At 40.6% G+C, this 22,767-nt stretch overlaps 3 protein-coding genes across 5 annotated transcripts; 1 reads left to right on the forward strand and 2 right to left on the reverse strand.

Moving 5' to 3' along the window:
- Positions 1–2,257: 2,257 nt before the first annotated feature.
- nsun3 (NOP2/Sun RNA methyltransferase 3) lies at positions 2,258–8,030 on the reverse strand. The gene is made up of 6 exons (XM_030044117.1): positions 7,744–8,030; positions 6,585–6,688; positions 5,930–6,462; positions 5,408–5,562; positions 3,357–3,478; positions 2,258–3,253 (listed from the first exon to the last, which is right to left on the reverse strand). Exons 1-6 carry the CDS (start codon positions 7,891–7,893, stop codon positions 2,920–2,922), a joined length of 1,398 nt encoding a protein of 465 aa, XP_029899977.1. The 5' UTR covers positions 7,894–8,030; the 3' UTR covers positions 2,258–2,919.
- Positions 8,031–10,104: 2,074 nt separating this feature from the next.
- Positions 10,105–14,206, reverse strand: LOC115353997 (ATP synthase F(0) complex subunit C2, mitochondrial-like). Of its 2 annotated transcripts, none has more exons than XM_030044147.1 (5): positions 14,060–14,206; positions 13,661–13,761; positions 12,276–12,347; positions 11,134–11,333; positions 10,105–10,492 (listed from the first exon to the last, which is right to left on the reverse strand). In XM_030044147.1, the coding sequence occupies exons 2-5, from the start codon at positions 13,697–13,699 to the stop codon at positions 10,378–10,380; spliced, it is 426 nt and encodes a 141-aa protein (XP_029900007.1). In that variant the 5' UTR covers positions 13,700–13,761; positions 14,060–14,206; the 3' UTR covers positions 10,105–10,377. The 2 variants fall into 2 exon arrangements, with proteins under 2 accessions (XP_029900007.1, XP_029900012.1); XM_030044152.1 differs by having other exon boundaries at positions 13,953–14,070.
- Positions 14,144–22,454, forward strand: rrad (Ras-related associated with diabetes). 2 transcript variants are annotated; one of them, XM_030044128.1, is made up of 5 exons: positions 14,144–14,198; positions 19,588–19,973; positions 20,831–20,904; positions 21,042–21,246; positions 21,702–22,454. In XM_030044128.1, the coding sequence occupies exons 1-5, from the start codon at positions 14,188–14,190 to the stop codon at positions 21,977–21,979; spliced, it is 954 nt and encodes a 317-aa protein (XP_029899988.1). In that variant the 5' UTR covers positions 14,144–14,187; the 3' UTR covers positions 21,980–22,454. The 2 variants fall into 2 exon arrangements, with proteins under 2 accessions (XP_029899988.1, XP_029899996.1); XM_030044136.1 differs by lacking the exon at positions 14,144–14,198 and adding an exon at positions 19,045–19,134.
- The last annotated feature ends 313 nt before the right edge of the window (positions 22,455–22,767 follow it).

Here is a 22,767-nt window from a genome sequence, read left to right on the forward strand (position 1 = left end):
AATTCTGAGGTGTTGTTTGACGATCAATAGGTACTGTGACACCTCACTCAGCAGCACTTTTTCATTACATTGCACACACCAGGTGAAGAAAATGGAAATTCCTACCAATCAGGTATGTGATACAGGGTAGGCTGAGCCTTTGCCTTTAATGGTGTGATGCAACTCTTTTGTTATGTGTCGAAATCCCTGTTGATGGGTTCTGGCTTGCTACCACTATTCCTGTTCGCTTGGCATACACTGTGACAATTGTCCCATTAGCATATTTATGTTGCATTGGGCTTGTTTATGTCAAAGCAAATCCACTGTATCAGTCTAGATCACAAAGTGGGACAGAGTTGGGACAGGAATGGCCATTCAGTCTCTGCTGGTTGGAACCCTGTAGATTTGCTTTATTTGCCCAAATTAACTTTAAATGTCAGGTGTGGTTACTGGTGGGATGGTGATTAATTGACCAAGAGCAAAAAACAAAATTTTCTCATAAACAGGAGCAAGCAGTTGCTGTGCTGAGAGAAAGCTGAACTGCCTATACAGACGGTTGAATCATCTGGGAAAAGACTTTTTCTCCTCTGCATCTACACTAGCCACTACAAAAAACAAATAGAGCACTGTGCAGTCTACTGATTTCATGTTACATGACTTTTGGGTAATGAAGTCCTTTAACTTAACTTAAAAAAAAAAAATAAAAAAAAAAAACTATTATCTGCCACTGCCACTTTCAAACTGAAGTGCAACAAAGGTTTTGTAACCAATGCAACTGCAATTTGGGCACTGACAATTTATCTTCTTATTCACCTCATGATCCTTTTAACAGTAACACATAAAAGTAGGGGTCATTAGACCTAAACAGCATTCTGTGTAATATGACCTGCTTGTGAAGCTGCCTTTATAACTGTGATTTAGTTACTCCAAGCCCTTTTTCAATTTGTCTTTCCATTTTCCATTGTGCCCACTGCCTATAAATAAAGAAAAGACACTGAATAGATATGGAAGAATTAATTTCAGACCAATGTTGCGCAACATGAACAATATGACTGACACATTCGAAGGCTAGTGGCCAGAAAAATAGCACCTTGAATGAGTATTGGATTTAACAGAGCTCAGGCAAGATTAGCCTGGTTAGTTATGGTGTCCTCCAACAGTCTTCTCTGTCCTATGCTCGTGGTGTCTAGTGTTCTTGTTCTAATTCTTCCTCTAATTTCCCCTCCTCCTCTCTTCTCATTGTCAATGACTAGGGTTTTAATGATTACATCTGGCGGTGCCACAAATTAATTCCTGCCTCTCTGGCAAAAAGCTGTTCCCCACCTGATTATGCAAAGCAGGCCTACATTTTCTGCCTTTGAAGTGGAGGAAAAGCTGCTTAGAGATTCTCCCCTTGAGGAAACACAGCAATATGGGGAACATCAACAACCAGAGTTCACACAGGGGTCACTGACACGGTTACCCTCAATCAAGTCCCACTTCAGATCCACATTTCGTTACTTAAAGTTGTGATATGATGTAAGTTGTGGTATGATGATGTATCCATATCAGAGAGTGAGGCAACTTTTCTTCAGAGATGCATGCACAAGTAAAGGGAAAGTAGGCCAACCAATAAAAATAGCCATATCTGAATGCACCCAATAATCCTTGTGTCTATGGCCAAACAGAGAAGTTGGTTGAAACAGGTGCAGGACCGCTGGAGCGTTCCTATTCCAGTGATTATATTCTTGACAGCATCACAGAGCTCAGGGCTTTAAGTAAGGCTTTCATATATTACTGTCTCTGGAACAGGTTACTGAGAGACAACTTTATATTCAGCATGTAAAAATACACAGAATCTTTTTTTCGGTACTGAATACAATAACTTTTTAACACCTGCTGCCTCGGCCCCTGTGCGTTTTACGTATCTGAATATGAAGGTATTTAATCAACAGCTGAATTACTGCAGTGAAATAACATCTTTCCTACTCATGACATGAGAAAAAGTCGTCCATCTTGATAATGTCCCAGCAGATGAGATGCTATTGCCTCTTCAATCACAGAGGGGTACGATGACAGATGTAAGATTACATTAAGATTCCACCTGAAGCATGGGTTTCAGGACAGAGAGCGGTGGAATAACAGGGTGGAGCGACAGATAAGATACTGCAGACTGGAGAGGCAAAGATGTGAGTCAATTATGATTTCATTTTTGCTCTCTCCTTCCTAGTGAGCCCTCTAATGTTACTGAACCCATCTCTCAGACAGAAAACCTGCAGCCCTCTGATGATGAGGCCAATTGAGCATGTTAAGTCTGTTTTATACAGAGGGGAGATCGAAAAGACATTTAAAAAAAAAAAAAAAAAAAAAAAGGACTAGAAACATTTCAATTGAGAATGTTCTGGTAAGAACATTTGAAATACAACATGCAATCAAAATTGTATCAGTACAGCTTGATTTGCATACAAAACCAATTTTTCAAAACCTGAAAATTAAACTTTATTTAGAAGTTGTGACGCAAAATGCCATCTAGGGACAAGAGACATGTTTTTCTGGTTATGAGTGTGATGTGTGTTACGAAAGAAACAGTTTGCCCAAAATACAAAAACATCCAGATAGTTACTCTGTGATTTGGTGAATTTTCCAGCCTGCTGTGAACTTTCTCCGTCTCCTGGAAGCACCTTGGTGAGATTCATTAAAAATGTACATGTGCAAAACTCAAAAAAAAAAAAAAGTAGCACCTCTTTCCAAAGACAATGACACGGATACCTGGCATAATCCACAGCCCCCGGGGGAAACTATCTGGATGGCTACACTGCTCTAAAGGTATGATTGTTGGAAACTGTGAAAAAATGTATTTTTTTTTTTTAGTTTGGTGCAAAGGTGATGTATATGCTCAACAGTTTGGGTTAGGGTTCCTGCGCAGGAAAAACAACAACAACAACAACAACAACAACAACACTATTTCCTCCTTCTAATCCGGCACAAAAACATGGGCCCCCAAGTCTTGCCTGGCTGAGGAACCACCAGAACACCATTTTTGTGGCAGGAGAGCACAGCACCATACTGTGAATGCCAAGATGGCCTGTGACCTGGCTGTGTTTGATCTGGATGAGCCGGGCTAAATGTGAAATGGTTGGAGAAGGGAATGACCAGCTCCTCCCACAGATCCTCAGGTTCAGCCTCTGGGCAGCTGTTTAGCACAGCCTCAACCACAGCATAGTTCTCAGAGCTGGACAGTGTGCACGTTGAGTAGACAACAACGCCCCCTGGACGCACTGCTGACAGTGCAGACCTGCAACAAAGACACAATTTCTCATTTCAACCAAACATACCACAAGGGTGATAAACAACAGATACTGGTTGAGGAGTGGCTTTCGGCTGGAAATAAGACTGACCTCAGCAGCTGAGCCTGGAGGAGAGGCAGCTTGGCTCTCTCCTTCAGTCTTTCTTCCCCATGCAGGGCAACGGAAGAGTACAGCCAGCTCCTGTCATTAGAACACGGAGCATCTATTAAAACCTGTGACAAGAGAGGAGGGACAAGAAAAGCAGGCAATGAGGAGGAGGCAGAATGAGAGCAAACAGGAGTGGGATGAAAATCAGCAATGAAAAAGGGATTCAGAGAAAAGGGAGGGGAAACAATAAAGGAATGAAACTAAAATTCATATTGAAGGTGAAGACACACAACAGAGAGGTTTTATCAGTCTATAATAAAGTCTGCTTACAAACTATAAATCCTAGCATATCTTATATTTTTACCACAACACTAATGCCGGGTCATAAAAAGGCATTTTCAGGTCAGCCAGGGTTAAACAATTTCTCTGCCATACCAAATTCATTATTGTTTACAGGTCTTGGCCAAAAAAAAAAAAAAAAAATGCAAAATGTACAGTCATCCAAGGTAACACGCATGCTGAAAATAGCCCCTAAAGTCATAGGTATACTGACCTATCGGAGCCTCCAGTGTTACAAAACAGCCACCCTGAGATTAGCTGATAAGATCTAACTGGACTTATCTCATGTCCTCCACAAGGAGTGTGAGCCACTGCCGTCAGGCAGGCGGCTCACACCCTCAGACTGCAAACTGGACAGACCCAAATACAGATTTGTACCACAGTCCATCTTACTTCTGAATAGACAGGGAGCAAGACTTAAGAACTAGTGGGTGGCAGAGGGAAAGAAGAGCAAGGAGACGACATCATAGCAGCTATGAACATTTGTATGTTTTGATGTACAATTATATGTTTTTTTGTTTGTTTGTTTATTCTGATGTATTATGGTATGTTTGTTTAAGACAAATTTCAGGAATCAGAAAATCAATACGTGAACAAAAACACAAGAACCAATATGTACCAATAACAAAATTCTGAAAATGATACCAATACCAGTTGGTGCAACTTGATACCTAACTCTATCAGTGTTATTGTAATGTAGCCTATATGATTAGATACTTCATACACATAAAGCCTCTGCTTATTTGTTAATGGTTGATTTTAAATAAAGGAATGTGCGTTAAATGGGATTTTGGTCATTTCACTGGTATTGACACCATTTACCAAAATTCAAGTATCATGGCATCCCCACTATGAACTAATCTAGCTGAATGTAATGTGATGTCTCTTCCTCATTAAGCAGGATCTCTTACTAAAATAAAGTAAAAGTATTATTAAGTGGTTACTTTAGCTCTAAATTGTTTAACCTTAGCTGAAAACTGTCTCACAACTGTACTCTTTGTGTATTGAGAGAGAACAATCTATCATTCTATCATTGCCTGGACTATCATGTCCAGAATCTGCAGCCATCATCTTTCAGGCTCTGCTCACACTGAATGTCTTAATATCAGCCTTTTCATGCTCTCCATACTCCTGTACCTCAATATTATTTTCAGTGTCTATCACTTCCAATGCTCTGTTCCTTCCTCGTCATTTTCCTGCCTCTTCTGTACTCCTCTCTCGCTTTCAAAAAAAAAAAGAAAAAAAAAAAAAAAAACAACCTACTCCCAATGGGCTTATTAGCCACCGTTCAAAGGCTTGCTCCTCTGATTTTTTTCTTGGCCACAGCCTTGGTTAGGGAAGAGCAACACCTCCGCTTGTTGGGCATTAAAGTGAAATGTTGCCAAATTTATATGATGAAATCAACATGAAAAACAGTCAGTGGCAAGAACTACAGTTCACAATAGGTGAAAATAATTGAGATGAAGAAGGCGGGGACTGTGTGACATCGGGAAAAAAAAAAAAAAAAAAAAAAAACAAAACATCAGTGCTGCTTGAGGAATACTGCCAAGTTTGAAACGCACTGCTTATCTATGTAGTAGCTGCATCACCAGGCCAGTTTTTATTGTGTCATATTGAGCACTAATATTGGCCAACAAAACTTTTTTGGTCTCTAGCATCACATGGTTCCCACCCTCTTTATTTTAAAAATTACATGGCAACATTTCTCTCCCCACCTTATCATACATCCCAGCCTCGCTCTGGCCAAAAGATCGTCCATCCTGTGCAGATATGATCACTCTGTTGCTCAGTGGGAGAGGGATGAAAGACTCGAGGGTTTTGGCTAGCCAGTCCCGTCTGTGAGGATCTGGCTCGTTACAGCAGAGCAATGCTGGAGCACAGAACAGGACAAAAACATTTACCACCAGTATTCAATGTAAATGAGACATTCATAACTGACATGGACACTCCTGAATGAGATCAGGACTGGCAAATTACAAGGAATAATGATTTAGAGTTATTTCTATCTAATTCATGGGGTGCAATCATATTCAGAAAATGAAAGAGTTCACATCTGAACTTTAATTTTGAGGATCATAAATGCCAGAAGCCATTGCAATTTTTTGCCATGTTCTAATTAAAAATCCACTCTCAAACTGTAGTTTAACTTGTTTTATGTCACCAGTACCACACTCTACAAACTGAACAACTAACTGTACAGTTTGCTAAATTGTCCACAGAAAAGACAGACGTTTTACCTGGGGTGGCAGTCTGCATTATGGCTAAGGCTTTCCCGCCAGGGGCAGAGCAAAGATCCAGAACCGTTTCCCCATCTCTTACTTTCAAAGCCAGCACTGGAAGCAATGAAGCTGCATTCAGGAGGTAGTACTGCTTCAGCTGGCCTGGCCTGTGGGCTGGGGAGGGGAAACGCAATGCAGATGGGTGGACGTAACATTGTAGAGAAGGACGGGACAGACTGGAGGGCGACAGGGGCTCTGACTGAGGCTGGTGACTTTGTGAATGAGTGGTGTGGTCCAGGTGGAGATGAGAGCCATCAGATGCAGGGGGACACTCGGAAATGTAGCGAGGTCGAAACACTGACTTTTTATCTATTTCCTCCTTGGAAGCAAGGATTGTTGAGGAGTAGGTAGAGTGCAATGTGGAGGCATCAGGTTGTGGCAGGAAACTGGAGAAGCCCTGTGATTGGAGGACATGTCTGATGCCTGTTAAGGTGGTGAAGCGGTTGAGCATCACTCCATACTGCCAAGAGTGAGGGTCCAGGAGCACCGCTCTGCAGGAGAGAAACAATCCCAGTGAAGGAAGGGTACAAACACTGTGTGTGAGTGTGTGTGTGTGTGTGTGTGTGTGTCTGTGTGTGTGTAAAGTAAAATAAATTCAGGTGGCAGTGTTTACCTTGCAGTTGTCCATAGGTTTCCAAGTTCGTTACAGTACTGTCTGTCAAAACAGTCCAGTACTGGCTGACATGCAGATCTCTCTCTCTTAGGCCTGTTTGTTACCTGTTGCAATGATAAGGCAGCTGAACAGGCTGTGTGGCTTATAGCACAGCAAATAAAACTTCATTGACGATTTAACAACAAAAATTAACATATACCAAATAACTAACACTAATCTACTGGTAGCATTATCACTATAATTATTAGTAGCAGTATTATTATTATTTTAGCTTCCAACTATAGGGACATACATGAGTAAGAACTGTTTTGCTCTTAACCTCATGTAAGTGCAGCTGTATTACTTGATACTGAGTCTGATAAAGACTATGGTCTATTTCATATCAGAGACAAGCAGCTGATGAATTAGCAGCCGATGAATAATTTCGATGAACAAAAGTGTTATTTCAGCTGCTACACAGCTAAACTTGAAGGTCAGTCTCCCTCGTCCTCTCTACTGATGGTTTGCACTGCCCCTGGTGGGCAGAGGGTGTAAATCTGTCAGAAATGACTGGAAGCACACTGGTACACACGTTCAGAGCAAGGTAATACTGTATGTGAACACTGACTGAGACTCAAGGAGAAAATTTCAGGTTGTGACTTTAAGCAACGAGGCCAAATGACAAACACATGGCCACATCTCCTCTGATGCAGCATACTCGCAGTGTTACTGAACTGGACATTATCCATGTTTTGATTCTATAACTCAATTAGAAATTCAAGTCAGCGTTTCAAGGTGTTTGAAGTGTTCTGTGTCACTCTGGTATGATTACAGCGTCATCTAGTGGACAAAAGTAAACTTTCACCTTGCTTTACTTAAAAGTGGAGTCACTTTGATGGTTAACAGAGTTTACATGTGCTGTTAGTGTGGTGGTGTTAGTCACTAACTCTCTCATATGGGACCACGGCCAGAGGGTGATACTCCATTAGGACTGGTGTTAAAGCCAGCCCACAGTTACCTCAACTAACAATTAAAGCAGCTGAACACACTCAATGCTACCAGTCAGCCCGTTTAAATAACAACAACAACAACAACAACAACAACAACAATAATAATAATAATAATAATAATAATAATAATAATAATAATAATAATAATAATGCAATTCCCAACTAGTTACCTGGTTGGTCGGGGCTCCTTTTTGTCCAACCGGCTGTTGTGACACAGAGTCGGGACCCGTGTAAGAGTCAACCTCACAGGAACAGAACCACTGTAGACATGTCGGCGTCTTGCTATTGAGTTTTTGAATTACAAGGGATTGTTTCAACATGCGTTTCCTTATTCCAATCACTCACTGAGTTGTGTCAACCTCTTATTGCAGCAGACTAGAGTAAAATGTTTGAGTACCGTAGCAAAGAAAAACAAATCTGCAGCAAAAACCGCTGATTGTGTTCGTCCATCAAATCCGTCCCCTGTAAACTCGGATTGTGCTCAAGTAGTTCCGACAGTAGACACGGCCAAAGTGACAAAACTTCAAAATATCTTACATCAACAATGTCATTCATATTACCCGGCGGACCCTGGTGCCAACATGTTTGAAAAAGCGTCACTAAACTGCATGGTAGAGTGCCAAAAACGAGAGGAAGTGCACCATTGCTTGCCCCTCACATGGGAAAAAAAAAAAAAAAGATTGAATGCCCCCTAGGGTTCCCCTTCATGTAACAAACAAACAAACAAAATAATAATTATAACGATAACAACAACAACAACAACAACAACAACAACAACAATAATAATAATAATAATAATAATAATAATAAAATTAGGTTCACCTCCAATGGAAAATTGCCCGCAAACTGGAAATCATATAGCCTCCGCCACTCACTGTTCACATTCCAGCATCACTTTGGAACTACTTGAATACTGGGATATCATCAAGATAATTGGTGAGTCAAAAAAAAAAAAAAAAAGGGGGCGTCTTGTATCCTTGGTCTTTCTTAATTTTTTTCAAGAGGTTCTCCCACCATTTCCATTTACACCATCAGCATGGTTCTGCCTGAGTTACAGAATACAAGCAGAAATTCAGACTAAAAATGATTTTTTTTTTAATTAAAAAAAAAAAAAAATCGGCATTTTTGGAATAGCTCAGAATAATACTGTTCAATGCGTGGATTGAATATAAAAATCATTCTGTAATGTGGTAATCTTTCCACAAATAATTATCTTCGAAAGATTGCACTTTCATTCATGCACTGAATTATTTATTTACGTCGACGTCACTACCTCGTGCGCCGTTACCATGGCGACGGTGTAAACATTTGAAAAACACCCACTTACCTATAGCCCAGTGGAAATAATCGTCTGTCATATCATACATCATCCAACAATGATAGCCTGTATTCTGCGAAATACCCTAAGAAATAAATACCCTGTAATGAAATTCTGTACAAACTAGATGATGCAAGCTGTTGTCTTTAGGCTCTGTTGCTTTCTGCCCTCTGCTTTGACCAGAGATGCAAATGTAACTAATGATGCGTCGCTTACAGCTGAACAACCGTGCATTTTTTGGACTTTATTTAGGGAGCATATTATTCAGTTATTTATATTTGAACTCTTCCTATTATCCAAGCAGTGTATCAAGTTACTCGTTATCCAACATGCATATTCAGTTATTCTTATTGTCTTGGTAGTGCTCTTTTGTGTCCAACGGTTTAAATGTTTCCGCCCCTGCCAAGAGGAAACTTCATGGGAAGATTACTGAATTAGTGTGACACTTGAGGATCTTCTGTGTTGATTTTGCGTTTGGCCTCCCATAAGACAATTCTGAAACTTGCCTGAGTAACTTGTCATCGTTTATTTGAGATCTCTCATTATCACTCCAAGCAGGAGTTGGGAGTTTTCCGCCACTCAGGTCTCTGTTTCAGCTCTGCCTTATGACACTATAGTTCAAACAGACGATGGCATCATTACTGTGAATGTTGATGTCTTTGGTTACAGCTATACAAGGGGCAGCTGCTGGATTCCACTGGGCTGCTTCACGCACTCGTACCATAGGCTTAAGGTCCATGCGTGGTGCTTGTGGCATTGGAAGAGGTGCCGCTGCTCCAGACTGGTATTGGGTGAAGCAACCCCATGGGTGGCTATGATTGGAGTCAGAGGACCAGACACATCCCATCACAAAGAGAGAGAGAGACCTGGACCCAGTCTGGGATGAGCAGCACCTCATCTGACCCCAGGGCATGTGCGTGAACTGTAGGCCTCAGGTCCATGAACAGTGTCATGGTGGTAACGGCCTAAAGTCAAGGCAGGAGACCTGAGACACACTCCTATCCATGGTGGATTTGACAGCATACCACCCTCTTCTCTGCTGAACCTCTATTTCTGCTACTTTTATAATGGTTGTTTAATTTATTTATTTATTTGTGGTTTTAAGAGGTGGTGTGGTCTAAGTAAAATTCTTACTGCTGCACTTCACTTTCCAAATTGTCTTTGAGTGAGGTTTTTGAGTGAAAATGCAACAACCACAAATGTCCACAAACACTTTTGAATAATGATGTAAATGTATTTCACATCTGTAACTGGTTTTATGTTCTCTTTAACAAAAAAATAGAAGAAATTCACAACCGTCATTACAAACATAATGACTTCAGTTTGCCATTGATTCATTGTCACATCAGTGGGCTCACAATCTAAGACACACCCATGAAAAAGAATCAGTAACATGATTAGCGTATAATCATCGTACCATTCTTGGGCATAACAAACTGCTAATCCTGGTTAACATGGTGATGTACTGTTTCAAGTGATTCACTGGTTACATGGCAAACAGAATGAGGAATGCAACCATCAGACAGAAGAGACCCATGGCTTCAGACAGAGCAAAGCCCAAGATGGCATAGGAGAACAGCTGCTGCTTCAGAGAGGGGTTCCTGGAGAGAAAGAGACAGAAACAGAGAGAGTGTTGAGTATTAATAAAGTTACCAGTCAGTCTCATCTTGTTCTTACATTCAACCTCCACATTCTGCTCCCCAAGGGTGAAAAATACAAAAAAAAAAAAAAAAAAACATTGCTTGCCACCCATACAACTATTCTTATCATCATCTTAGAATTTAGCAAGTCTCTGTCTCCCACTCACACTCCATACCGTATCCCTGTTGCACCATTTAGCATAAGAGTCATCAGCCTTGTATTCTTCTACACTATTTACGACATCTAAAGATGCCCTTGCTCTACCTAGTGCATTCATTGTGCTTTTTCTACTGAGAATCACTGGCATCACCTGAACTTTAAGTTAAATTGATTTCCTCACACTGCAAACATACTCTTAGCATCACATCTATCCCTGTAAGCTTCATAGTTATGGCCAGTGGCATGTATCCCACATCACCATCAAAATATAATCGTATTATTTTGAACAAGGCCTGTGTACCATCAAATTCCATGGAAACTTGTCCCTAGGTCTAGCTGATATCTTGCTAATAAACGGACAGACTAACTAACTGGGGGCAAAAACACAACATTCTTGATAGAGGTCAAAAATGTTTGATGATTGCAGATGTCTTCAATTTACCTGGCATATCCGATGATAAGGCTACCAAACACTGTTCCGATACCGGCTCCAGACCCAGCCACTCCCACAGTGGCAGCTCCTGCTCCAATGAATTTGGCAGCAGTGTCGATGTCGCGGCTCACGGCGCTGGTCTGGAATCCGCGCAGCGCCGTCTGCTGCTGGGATGCCATGATGCTTTGTGGTGCCAGGATTGAGGTAGCCTGAAACAAAACCATGAACTAGAGTTAGCACAAAAAGAATCATGTAGGATCACAAAGCTGCAGTGGAAAAAAAAATCTGTCATGTGCAGAAGGAAAATCAAAACACAAATTGAATGTAAGACATCCTCATGAGATCAAAATAAGAAATACAGAGCTGAGTTTGAAGTTAACTGTAGATATATTATATATTATGTCTTATGTCTGTTTCTTGTAATATGTTTACAATATCTAGTGCATAACAGCTCACTCCAATCCCTTACTATGCAGCACCTTCAGGAAAAGACCTACTTGGGTTCTCATCTAATATTTATTTGCTCTACTCTACATCAACCCTCCCAACACCCCCATGTACATTTTCCATACATAGTGCATAATTGACTGAACACAGAAACATAACAGGCATGAAGACAGAAGCAATCATTAAAACAACTTCTGATGAGATGAAAGGCTCAAAACATTTGCAATTTACTTCGCAAAAAATGGGCTTTAAATTTAATACATCCTGACTAGAACCACATTTAAAACTGGTGCCAACTTAACTTTGGTTTGAAAAATTGATCGGTTTACAATTATTAGACCTAACTGCTAATTAGAAAACTTCAGAAGGACAAGAACCGGGCACATCAAAGACAGATGGGTTGGCTGTATTTCCACTATCTGCTGACATTACATTACATTTCTTGTGATACAGAGTGAGTTGCCTATGTCTACATATTGTTCTAGAAAATATTCCTTAATTCCTTAAAGTAAGTCGCAAACAAGACAATTGGAATAGTAAATGGAGATGGGTGGACATGTTACAGCACCAGAGCCTGGACTGAGTATGTAATCAGCAACATTCAGTGCAAAATGATGGCCCTCTTCAGTGAATGCTCAATGTAAGTAGTCTCTGTTGTCTAGTCAGACACCAGTCATGAACTGCCACGACTGACAGACGCTCACCTCTACTCCCCTGACATCAGACACCACAGCAGCTGAGAGGGGTCTGTACAGAGCCCGGGATCCAGCACGGACCTACACCAAGAGAAAAAATATACATTATTAAGCTTGTCATGTGTGGGAGCAAATCACGCGGGATGTCAGCAGAAAGTTGTCTGGACACCTACAAAAAAATGTTTGTGTGGAAAAGCATTCAACTCATGTAATAAAAGAAACAAATGGAAATTGAAAAACAAAAAGGAAGTGAGCAGTTGGTAGCTGTTTTTGTTCAGTCACAACAACAAACAAAAATATACAATGTAGGCTACCAGTAAATCCTAGATGTCCATAACAGCATTTCACTGGGTTTAGTGTTTTGAAATTACAGACAGATGACAAATCAAATGAAAAACCAGCCTAAAGTGTCTTAGCAAGGTGTTGGGCCACCACAAGCCACCAGAGCAGCTTCTGCACTCCTTGGTATAGATCCTCTAAGTCTGGAGCTGTAACTCCACTGCAGGGATGAAGCTCCATTCTTCTAAAAGATACAACTCCCTCATTTGGTGCTTTGGTGGTGGTGGTGGAGAGCGCTGTCTAACATGTCAGTCCAAAACCTCCAATTGTGTGTCCAACTAGTTTGAGACACAGTGCTGTGTCAAGGCCACAGTAGGCTATATGATTTATACTGTTTCATCCTCATCAAACCATACAGTGAGCCCTCGTGCCCTGTGGATGGGAGTGTTGTCACCCCCTCACTGTAGGGGTCCAGCATTCAGGCCTGTAGTGTCCTCTTGGTGAACGCCACTCATGCACTCACCCACTTGACCAGAATATGGTGACTCATCTGACCACATCACTTTTCCCAACATCTCTGTAGACCAGGACCAGTGGTTTTTGTATTCCCCTTGTAATGAGGGCTTCATGCACTGCAACCCCACTATAACATCCCTCTCTATGTACTCTGTGTTTTGGAATAATGGAGCTCCATCCCTCCCAGACTTGTAGACTCTCTGCTGAGGAGCACTGAAGCTGTTCTCGCGGCTCGCGGTGGCCCAACATTTTACTAACACATTTCTTATATAGTTGAATATCATTTATTCTACACAGGAAAAATGAGTATGACTGTAAGTTTATCTTCTGCACCAGAGCTCCTGTTCAATACGGGGCGCGCGCGCGTGAGCGCGCTGAGCTGTCATAGGTGCTAGCTAACTTTAGCAGAGTCAAGGCTACATGCCAGGCTGCCACGGCTAGCTTACTACATTCATGCTGCTGGCTGTTTCACCCTGAGCAGAGACTCGCAGCTAGCTAAGGTCAGCTTCCATGAGGCTCTCCTCGCTTGACAACAGGCGAATTTGAACACTTTTGCAAAGTACATGTACCTTGGTAACGCCTCATTCATCCAAACTCACCAGTGAGGGCGTGGAGACGAACTTAGCACAGGCGTACATTTTGACGGGATGTGTTGGTCAGGTTACACCAAGGAGGCTGGCAGTGAGTCGGCGTCTGCTGTCTGCAAAAAGCACCAAACAAAGACAGAAATGACAGCTTCGGTTAGTTAACCCTGCCGGTCACTGGTGTGGGTAACTAAGGTTAAGCAGCTGTATGAAGTGAGTGCGCACAAGTAAGGTCAAGAACAGCAAGTACACACAGCTACAAAGCGCAGCTAAAGCCAAGTAACGCTAACTGGCATATTACAAGTACCGAGCAGTGCTATTAATGAAGACACATCGATTCCCTGTCACACGGCGGCGAGACAAGCAGATATTTAACACAAAAGATTGACTATGATTGAAGAGGTTAGCTCCTACCGGGTTTGTTGTAGAGGTCGAACACACGAGAGGACTGCGCATGCTCAGTATCACACTTAAAGAGAGAAGTTCCGGTTGGGAAAAGTCTGGGCGAGTCGAGTGATGTTTGAACATAATTCGTGCAGAAGATGCTGGACAGGTGATTGCATATGGCACAGTGATCACATGCACAAAAGTTTACATGTGCATTATACCTCCAGCATATTGTAACTTTAAGCAAGTTAAAACAGGAGCAAGATACAAAGGGTGGACTACAATTAGTGCAATTAAGTAGCTTTTGTGTATTTGTAGTTTTTTTTGACTACTGTTAAAAGTTAGTTTTGACTCTTAGCCTACGTACATTTTTGTATTGAGGCGCTAGATATATTTTAAATCACTTCCATTATTTTGCATGTTCTCTGTAAGCATAAGAAACTACACACTTTACTGTTGGCAAAAATGAGAGAAGTACCCTAATAGTCCAGTCATTTTATGAAAAAACCTAGGACAAATTGCAAGAGAAGCAAACTCAACTGATTTTGTATCCTCAGTTTGTCCTGAGTGAGGGAAAAAAAAGTCCCAAGAAATCCCATTGGTGGAAAGTTTTGAAAATCACCTATTTATGACCACATATTACCAAAAAACACTGTTTTTAACACACAGGGGAAAGGGGTTCAAAATTTTACTTCCAGATATCACTATAAAAATTCACAAGTTGATTACGCACACAAAGACAAGAAAAAAAGTCAATTACAAGTTCTTTGAATTATTCTGTTTACACATGCATATCACACATTATCTGATTTGATATGCGCTAATAAGGAATATGAGGAATAAATGCCAGAACAGATATTTTAACAGTGGATTAAAAGGTTACTATATATATAGTAACCTTTTAATTCACTGTTATATAGTAACCTTTTAATTCAAGGTTACTATATATATAGTAACCTTTTAATTTACTGTTTAAATGTCTCTTCTGGCATTTATTCCTTATATTCCTTATTAGCGCATATCAAATCAGATAATGTGTGATATGCATGTGTAAACAGAATAATTCAAAGAACTTGTAATTGACTTTTTTTCTTGTCTTTGTGTGTGTAATCATCTTGTGAATTTTTATAGTGATATCTGAAAGTAAAATTTTGAACCCCTTTCCCCTGTGTGTTAAAAACAGTGTTTTTTGGTAATATGTGGTCATAAATAGGTGATTTTCAAAACTTTCCACCAATGGGATTTCTTGGGACTTTTTTTCCCTCACTCAGGACAAACTGAGGATACAAAATCAGTTGAGTTTGCTTCTCTTGCAATTTGTCCTAGGTTGACCCCAATTTTGGCCTAAAATTACTGGACTATAATATGTTCTAACTTTTTGTCCCGCTTATTTTTTTTTTTTTTTCTCGGAATTTCCGGTTATAAGAATCTCATTTTTTGTGCTCTCCTCCTTTTAGGATTTTTACTGGTAAATAGGCAATCAGATCTAACAAAGTTAATGTTTCTAAAAAGCAGCTCAGGATCTTTTACTCTAAGAAGAAATGAGTTACTTTTTAATTTTACTCAAGCAGATTTCATCCACTGCTATTTGAGTAGCATATTGTAGTAATGTACTCTTTCCACCACTGCCAGATGCACATATAATGCATATTGCATTAAAGGGCAGGGTGCCAGGAATCTGCTATCTGTGTAAATAACTGTGATTTAATACATAAGTGGGTCATTTTGCTGACACCAGTTGGCTCAGGTGAATGGAAAGAACATTGATTTGTCTCAATAATGGAAATTAATTTCATAGCAAAGATAGGAGTTTTAATCATCATGACTAAATTATATCCCAGCCCTGGGAATTGGAAAGTCATACATTGTCCACAGCTCTTGCTGATATTCACTTTATATTCGCATTATTGTTTTCTGACACAATCATTTACATCCCTTTAATCTCTGATTGTTCATACGCCTACAGTGCAGTCTCTGAAGGCCTCTTAAAGTGAGCAAGGTCATGTCTGATTATCAGTATGAGGCATTTTGGATTGCTGAGCAGGCCATTCCTGCTCTGTAAGGTCAGCTATCCCATTCACCTACTGTTGTTGAATCAGGAAATAGTTGTAGTTTGTAATGTTGGGAGCTAGGTGTCAGCCTAAGTGCGTGTGTGGCAGTAAAAGTATAATCAAGGTGAGTGTAGGCCAGTGCTTTGATTAATGTACAGTGGAAGGCGGGGACTATATGGTACACCAGAATATACCATTAGTGGATGCTGAGGCTGAAATACTTATTTTTGAGAAATATTATCACTTTATCCTGCATTTTAAAGAATTACTGAAAATGAATTCCTTATCACAGAGAGGTAAAATGTATTTTCCCTAACCTGCTGTAAACTGAGACTGTGGTTTAGGTACAACTATGCAAAAATATGTGAGCAAATGTGGGAGGATTAAATTAGTTCATTCTTTCCTGTCAGTTGGTACATCTATTTTGCATCAGGATAAATGATACTGCATTAAAAAACAATGCAAGACAGACATTGCTAAATAGTAAACCAAACTGAGTCAAACTGAACATCAAATTCACATCAAATTGCACGGTGAGCAATTTACCTGTGCTCACCGTGCAAGCTGGAACCCCTCTCTTCCCTCTGGGTTTTTCCTCGCTCATATGCAACAACAGAATATAATACAACTCCATGCATTTTGGATATCACACAGCCCTCAAAGTCCAAGGTTGTGTTGATATTGCATAGTACCTATTTGCACAGTCTATATATTGCACTGCCCCAATTAGGTCATTGCAACCCCATGTTATCCATACACTATTCCTTCCCCTTTACTTTTTAAGCAGGGTTATTGAGTGACCCATCCACAGTTAAAGTTCAAAGTTATCTTTATTGTCCCTATTGGGAAATTGATTTGCAGCCAGGAAGTTCAATACACATAAAACATCCAGTGCACATAAACATACACAAAACAATCAACCACTGTTAAGAACAACAACACGTAGTGGGCAGAGTAATTTTAAGAGTACATTCAGACACAAGTTTCAAATCAAAACGCGAAGTGAGATAGCAACAGACTGTGTAGACAGGCAACTACAGACAGCTGTCAATACTATACCCCACTATTTAACATTATTTAACATTATAATAGCAGCAGGAACAAATGAAACCCTGTATCTATTTGTCCTGATAGGAGGCACCCTTAACCTCCGACCTGAATGTAACAGTTCAAACTCGGTCTGAAGGGGGTGATCTAAGCACTCCTGGATGGAAGTGGCCTTTTTAGTCAACTGCCACAGTTAGTGGTCACATGATGAAAGAGTGCTATTCATCTTAATTAAAACGGCTTTGACACTGGCAAAGGAATCATACCAATGAAATATGTGTTGGTTTCTGTCCAGTTCTTGCATTTTAGTAGTAGTGTGGTTGTATTGGATTAAAGGTTGAGGGGCGGGTGAGTGTGTTTGACATTGGGACGTCTGGGTGTCTGATCTCTGTTAGTTTCACCGGTGTAATCTAGCTCCTCCCTGAAAATAATACGACATAAAAGATGAACTGGAGATTAGTTTTTGCTTTCAGCTTTTTATTAAGCTGATGGTATTTAATCCTGGCTGGGTGAACTATGAGCTCCTCTCTAAGTTGATTCTGCCTGAATTACACACAAGCAAATCAAATGATTCCAAAGTGAAGGCAGTGAGTTTAGAGGGTTCTTCAGCTGTAATGGACCGCATCAAGCCACAAGGGGGCAGGATTACGCCATACTCTGTCCATGCTGCTGGTTGCAGGATGTAACACTCACAGCAAAGCTCCAATCTGCAATTGTGGACTATTGTGTGCAAAACCAAAATGAAACAACATTGTATGAAAAATGCTACAAAATTTAAAGAATAAAAAATACATGCAAAAATAAAATATAGAAACTCCAAACTGAAAGGATAAAATGAATGAGTCTGTAAGATTTGCCTGTAGAAGTTGCCCCTCCACAGGGGTTTTCAAATGGAAACCATTTATGCATGATTCAGTTTAGTCATAGTTGTGAACATTCCCGAGGAGTAGACTCAGTTGTGCCATCGCTCATCAGTCCACCCAAAATAATTGTGATGAGATATTATTTACGGTTTTATGGATAAATGTGTCAATGTTGCTCTCGTCTTGCATACAGCCAAGAGACACTGCTCGGTGCGAAAGGCAGGAGTGAAGCTTTTGTTGTCTGTTGAACTGCTTCACGATACAGGATCTGCATTACCTAAAAAAAAGAAGAAAAAAAAAGAAAAAAGAAAAAAAAAAAGCAATAGCGCACTATGGCTACCTATCACAGCATAACAATTCCCCGGATGAATATAACAATAACATTATCATTAGTCGGAAAGGTACTATAACGATCAAATAGGGATTTTATCAAAGGTTATTATAGCAAATTTATTAAGCCACTACTCCTCAATGGTAAATTGGGGCGTAACCTGTCCTCATACCACACACACACACACACACACACACACGCACACGCACACACACACACACACACACACACACACACACACACACACAGAAAGAGAGAGCGAAAGAGATGTATAATCACAAAGAACCAGGGTGCACAATAATCAAGTACAACAGTAAATTGATCTTTAATAAAAAAAATTATTCATTTATTTATTTTTTCAAACAAATATTGTAATGTCTATACTACGTCCACGATGTCTGCAAAGATATATATCACCTTAAAATATGAGGGTAACCTGATTTTAGGTGGGTTTTCCCTCCCTGGACTATATCCCTGGCTGCCCCCTCAGACAGACGCTTTATTTGGCATTACGGAAGGGAGATTCCTCAGCCCTTCCAGTCATACCCCCCTCCCTCCTCCTCCTCCCCCTCATGCTTCCCTCTCCTCTCTGTATGATGTTACCGTTACGCACCACTATAATAAGCGGAGACGTGATTCTCCTGGGCGAATCCCTCGCTACGTCACTCCCAGCGCCCAATAAATAGGCTGATCAGCACAATCCAACAGTCTGAACCTAAGCCGATCTTTATACCAAACTATCACTTCAAACTAAGGATTATAGACGGTGGATTCCCTGGTTGTTGGATTTAATAAGGCTACAAGCACCTGGTAAGTTCATGACTACTAATATAGTTGTATGGTATATATATTCTTTATGTTATGCGCTGGCTGAATAGTGTGTTTTATTTGATTCAGTGATGTACTGGTAAATAAACAGCTGGTTAAAACAGACTATAATATTCAGTTGGTTGTCATTGTTGGAAAAAAGTAGGTTAAAAGTCAATCAGATTGATATTTTCAGAAAAGTAGTAATTGGATTTGATTTTTCCATCTTCACTTATCATTTTTGTACTACCTATTTGCCTCGATGTATTGGCTACCATGACTTTATGTCTTAAACGTTTGACTGTTCCGCAAGTAATTGGTAGCTTAAAGAGAGTTTAGGTTGGTTTACTTTCCACTCCGTGATTTTAATGATAGACATGGCTTGCGGAGTTTATTCTTCATCTGAATCAAGACGACACCACAAAGCCATTGACGCGTGGCGCGGTCTCTCCACAGATCGCCCGTGAGCACCATGACTTTGAACAAGTGTGACAAACTGCGGAGCATGGACAAGAGGAGAGGCAGCATGCCGTTCCCCATGCATCTGCCCAACTTGCATCGGAGGAGCATGCCCGTGGACGACCGGGACCTGCGCGCCACGATGCCTCAGATGGAGCAACACGAGGAGCTGTCCAACCTCTTGCGCTGCACCTCCTACTCTCCCGGAGAGCCTCACCGGGACAGCTGCGTGTCAGACTCCTCCGACTCCGTCATCTCCTCCGGCAGCGACGCCGAGAGCCAGGTGTACAAGGTGGTGCTCCTCGGAGAGCACGGGGTCGGCAAGTCCAGCCTAGCGCGTGTCTTCGGAGGAGTTGAGGATGGTCACGACTGCGATGAGGCAGGTAAGTGATGCTGAGGATGAGTCATCACCCCTCCCTCCCAACACACACACACACACACACACAATGAAGGGAATGGATAATGGGTGCTGGATAATGAGGATTATTATGTTAATTGTAATAGCTTGGGTTCATTGACATGACAGTGCAGTACAGATTATACAGTACATTAACACATTAGTTAAATATTGTGGTAATTGACATACTGAGAATCAAAGCTTAGCTAAAAAAACTGTTATGTGGTTTCTGTCTTTTTACATTTTCAATCTCCATAAGCCGTTTTGTAGCTACAAACATCAAACAAGCATAAACTAACAAGTAAAGATTGTGCCTTTGTCAATAAGCCATTTTAATAATAATATAAAATAAAAAATTCAAATAGAGCCTTAACATCCCAAGCCCAGGAGCTGTTGGACTCATATTCATCTCTGAGCACACTGACAGTTTAGCTGACATTTTCATAGAAAAACAACAGGGCTCTTACCACATCTGCATGCGAGAGCATACGTGCATTGATTATTGCTATTTCCATTTGGAAGGCTGGGGCACCAGCCCTGCACTCAATACTGAAGCTACTGAATGGATCCAAAAGTACAATCTGAGGGGAAAATTTGAAAAGCCAATGGGAAAAATAATGGCACATAGGCTTGTCCAAGAAATTAACTCACAAGTGTACCAGCCATATTTTGCTATGCATTTTTACCAGCTATATTAAATGTGTTTCTGCTTTCATACAATTATTTCAAGGAACAAAATAAGCTTGAAGAAATAACAGAATAACACATTGCAACATGTGGGTGTATATGTGCTTCACTCCTCTGTCACTGTCTAACATACTATAATTATTTTCCCCCTTTCAGGAAACACGTATGACAGATCTATTGTGGTGGATGAAGAGGAAGCATCCATCATGCTGTACGACATCTGGGAACAGGTGAGAATCATTTGTCATTAACACAGTGTTAGCTATTTTACTGTTTTTTAGTTTACTATTTTACAACTGAGGTCTGGTCAATATTGCATTAAAAAAAAAATCTGGGATGCTGAACTTAGCCTCTGCTTGCCCTGCAGGATAACAGCCAGTGGCTGAAGGAGCAGTGCATGAGGATGGGAGACGCCTACATCATCGTGTATTCGGTGACAGACAAGTCAAGCTTTGAGAAGGCATCAGAGCTGCGTATTCAGCTGCGCCGAGCCAGGCAATCGGAGAACATTCCCATAATCCTTGTGGGCAACAAGAGTGACCTGGTGCGGTCCAGAGAAGTGTCTGTTGATGGTGAGTCACTGAGGTCTTGATTTTATCTACAGGCATCTCTGTAAATGGGTAACAGTGTGGCTAACAGCCTCTTGAACCCAAAATGTGAGCTTTTAAGTAAATGAGGGCTTGCAAAACGTAATGTAATATTTATCACTGAGGCTTAAAAGCAAGTCTGAGGTTCATTCTACAGACATTCATGATCAAACCTGACAGAAGCCTCTTGGACCTGAGCAGTTTAGGTTGCAGGTCAAGCCTAGCCTACCACTCAGAATGAATGCTATTTGTGAAAGATGTAATTTAAGTAGCACAAACTATTACTCCTTAGGATTGTTGGAAGCTTAAAAATCTGCCAGGATTAGCTTGGGCTGGGTTTTAATATGTTTTATTGGATTTACACTTCCTGAAAAAAACACTGCTCTTGAATATGAATGACTGGCAGCTAATTTTCTTTTTTCCATCCATTTCTATTGCAGAGGGCAGTGCGTGTGCAGTGGTTTTCGACTGCAAATTCATCGAGACATCGGCATCGCTTCACCACAATGTGCACGACTTGTTTGAGGGCATTGTCCGACAGATTCGTCTGAGGAAAGACAGCAAGGAGGAGAATGCACGCCGCATGGCCAACTGCAAGCGTCGGGAAAGCATTGGCAAGAAGGCCAAACGGTTTCTGGGTCGCATGGTTGCACGCAAGAACAAGAAGATGGCTTTCAGGCAGAAGTCAAAGTCCTGCCATGACCTATCAGTTCTCTGAGGAGCAGACAGGACACAAAAGGACTCAAAATTTTCCCCTTTGGCCTCTGAAGACCAGAAGCTGTGTGTGTTTTAACACTAACCCTAAATGAGGACTGATAGAGCTGTACAGAAATGCAATATATTTTTATTTTTTAGACACCAAACAAAAGCAAATAGAGGACTCAATGAAACATGACTGACATTGTTCAAGTCATATCATGATAACGATGATTACCTGCATGCAGTTTTTCAAAGCTCAAACTTTTTATTTTGAATTAATTATTTTGTCTGCCTTAAATGTGTTGCTGTCATAGTATGTTAAGTATGTATGATAAATACAAAAAGGCTTGTTATTTCTAATCAGTTGTAAAGATTGCCTTGCTTTGGGGTTGTTGTTCTGCTCCTTTGTCTGAGGGGACTGATGTATATACTGTAAGCTGAATGACGATGAGTACAACATACATCTCACTGTCCAGAAAAAAAAAAAAAAAAAACATGATAAAGGATTTAGATGCTAGGCCATCTGCAGTCATATTTACTTGAATTGTGGTACGCAGGTTCGTACTATGGCCAAGTCACTGAGGACTGGCCAGCAGTAATTGGTTGCAGAGCTGAGTGAGAAATTCTGTTATTCTTTGTTGATCTGTTTGGTAAAGGGTGTGAATGGATGAGCAACAGCAATAAATTATATCGGTCTCGTGAACGTTAACATTATTTTGAAATCCTTTGTTTACAATTGATTTGTTTTGCAATAAAACATAAAAATAAATTTACTCTCCCGTTCATGTTTTTTTTATCCATCCAAAG

This window comes from Myripristis murdjan, chromosome 3, assembly GCF_902150065.1.
Source record: "Myripristis murdjan chromosome 3, fMyrMur1.1, whole genome shotgun sequence".
Taxonomy (NCBI): Eukaryota; Metazoa; Chordata; class Actinopteri; order Holocentriformes; family Holocentridae; genus Myripristis; species Myripristis murdjan.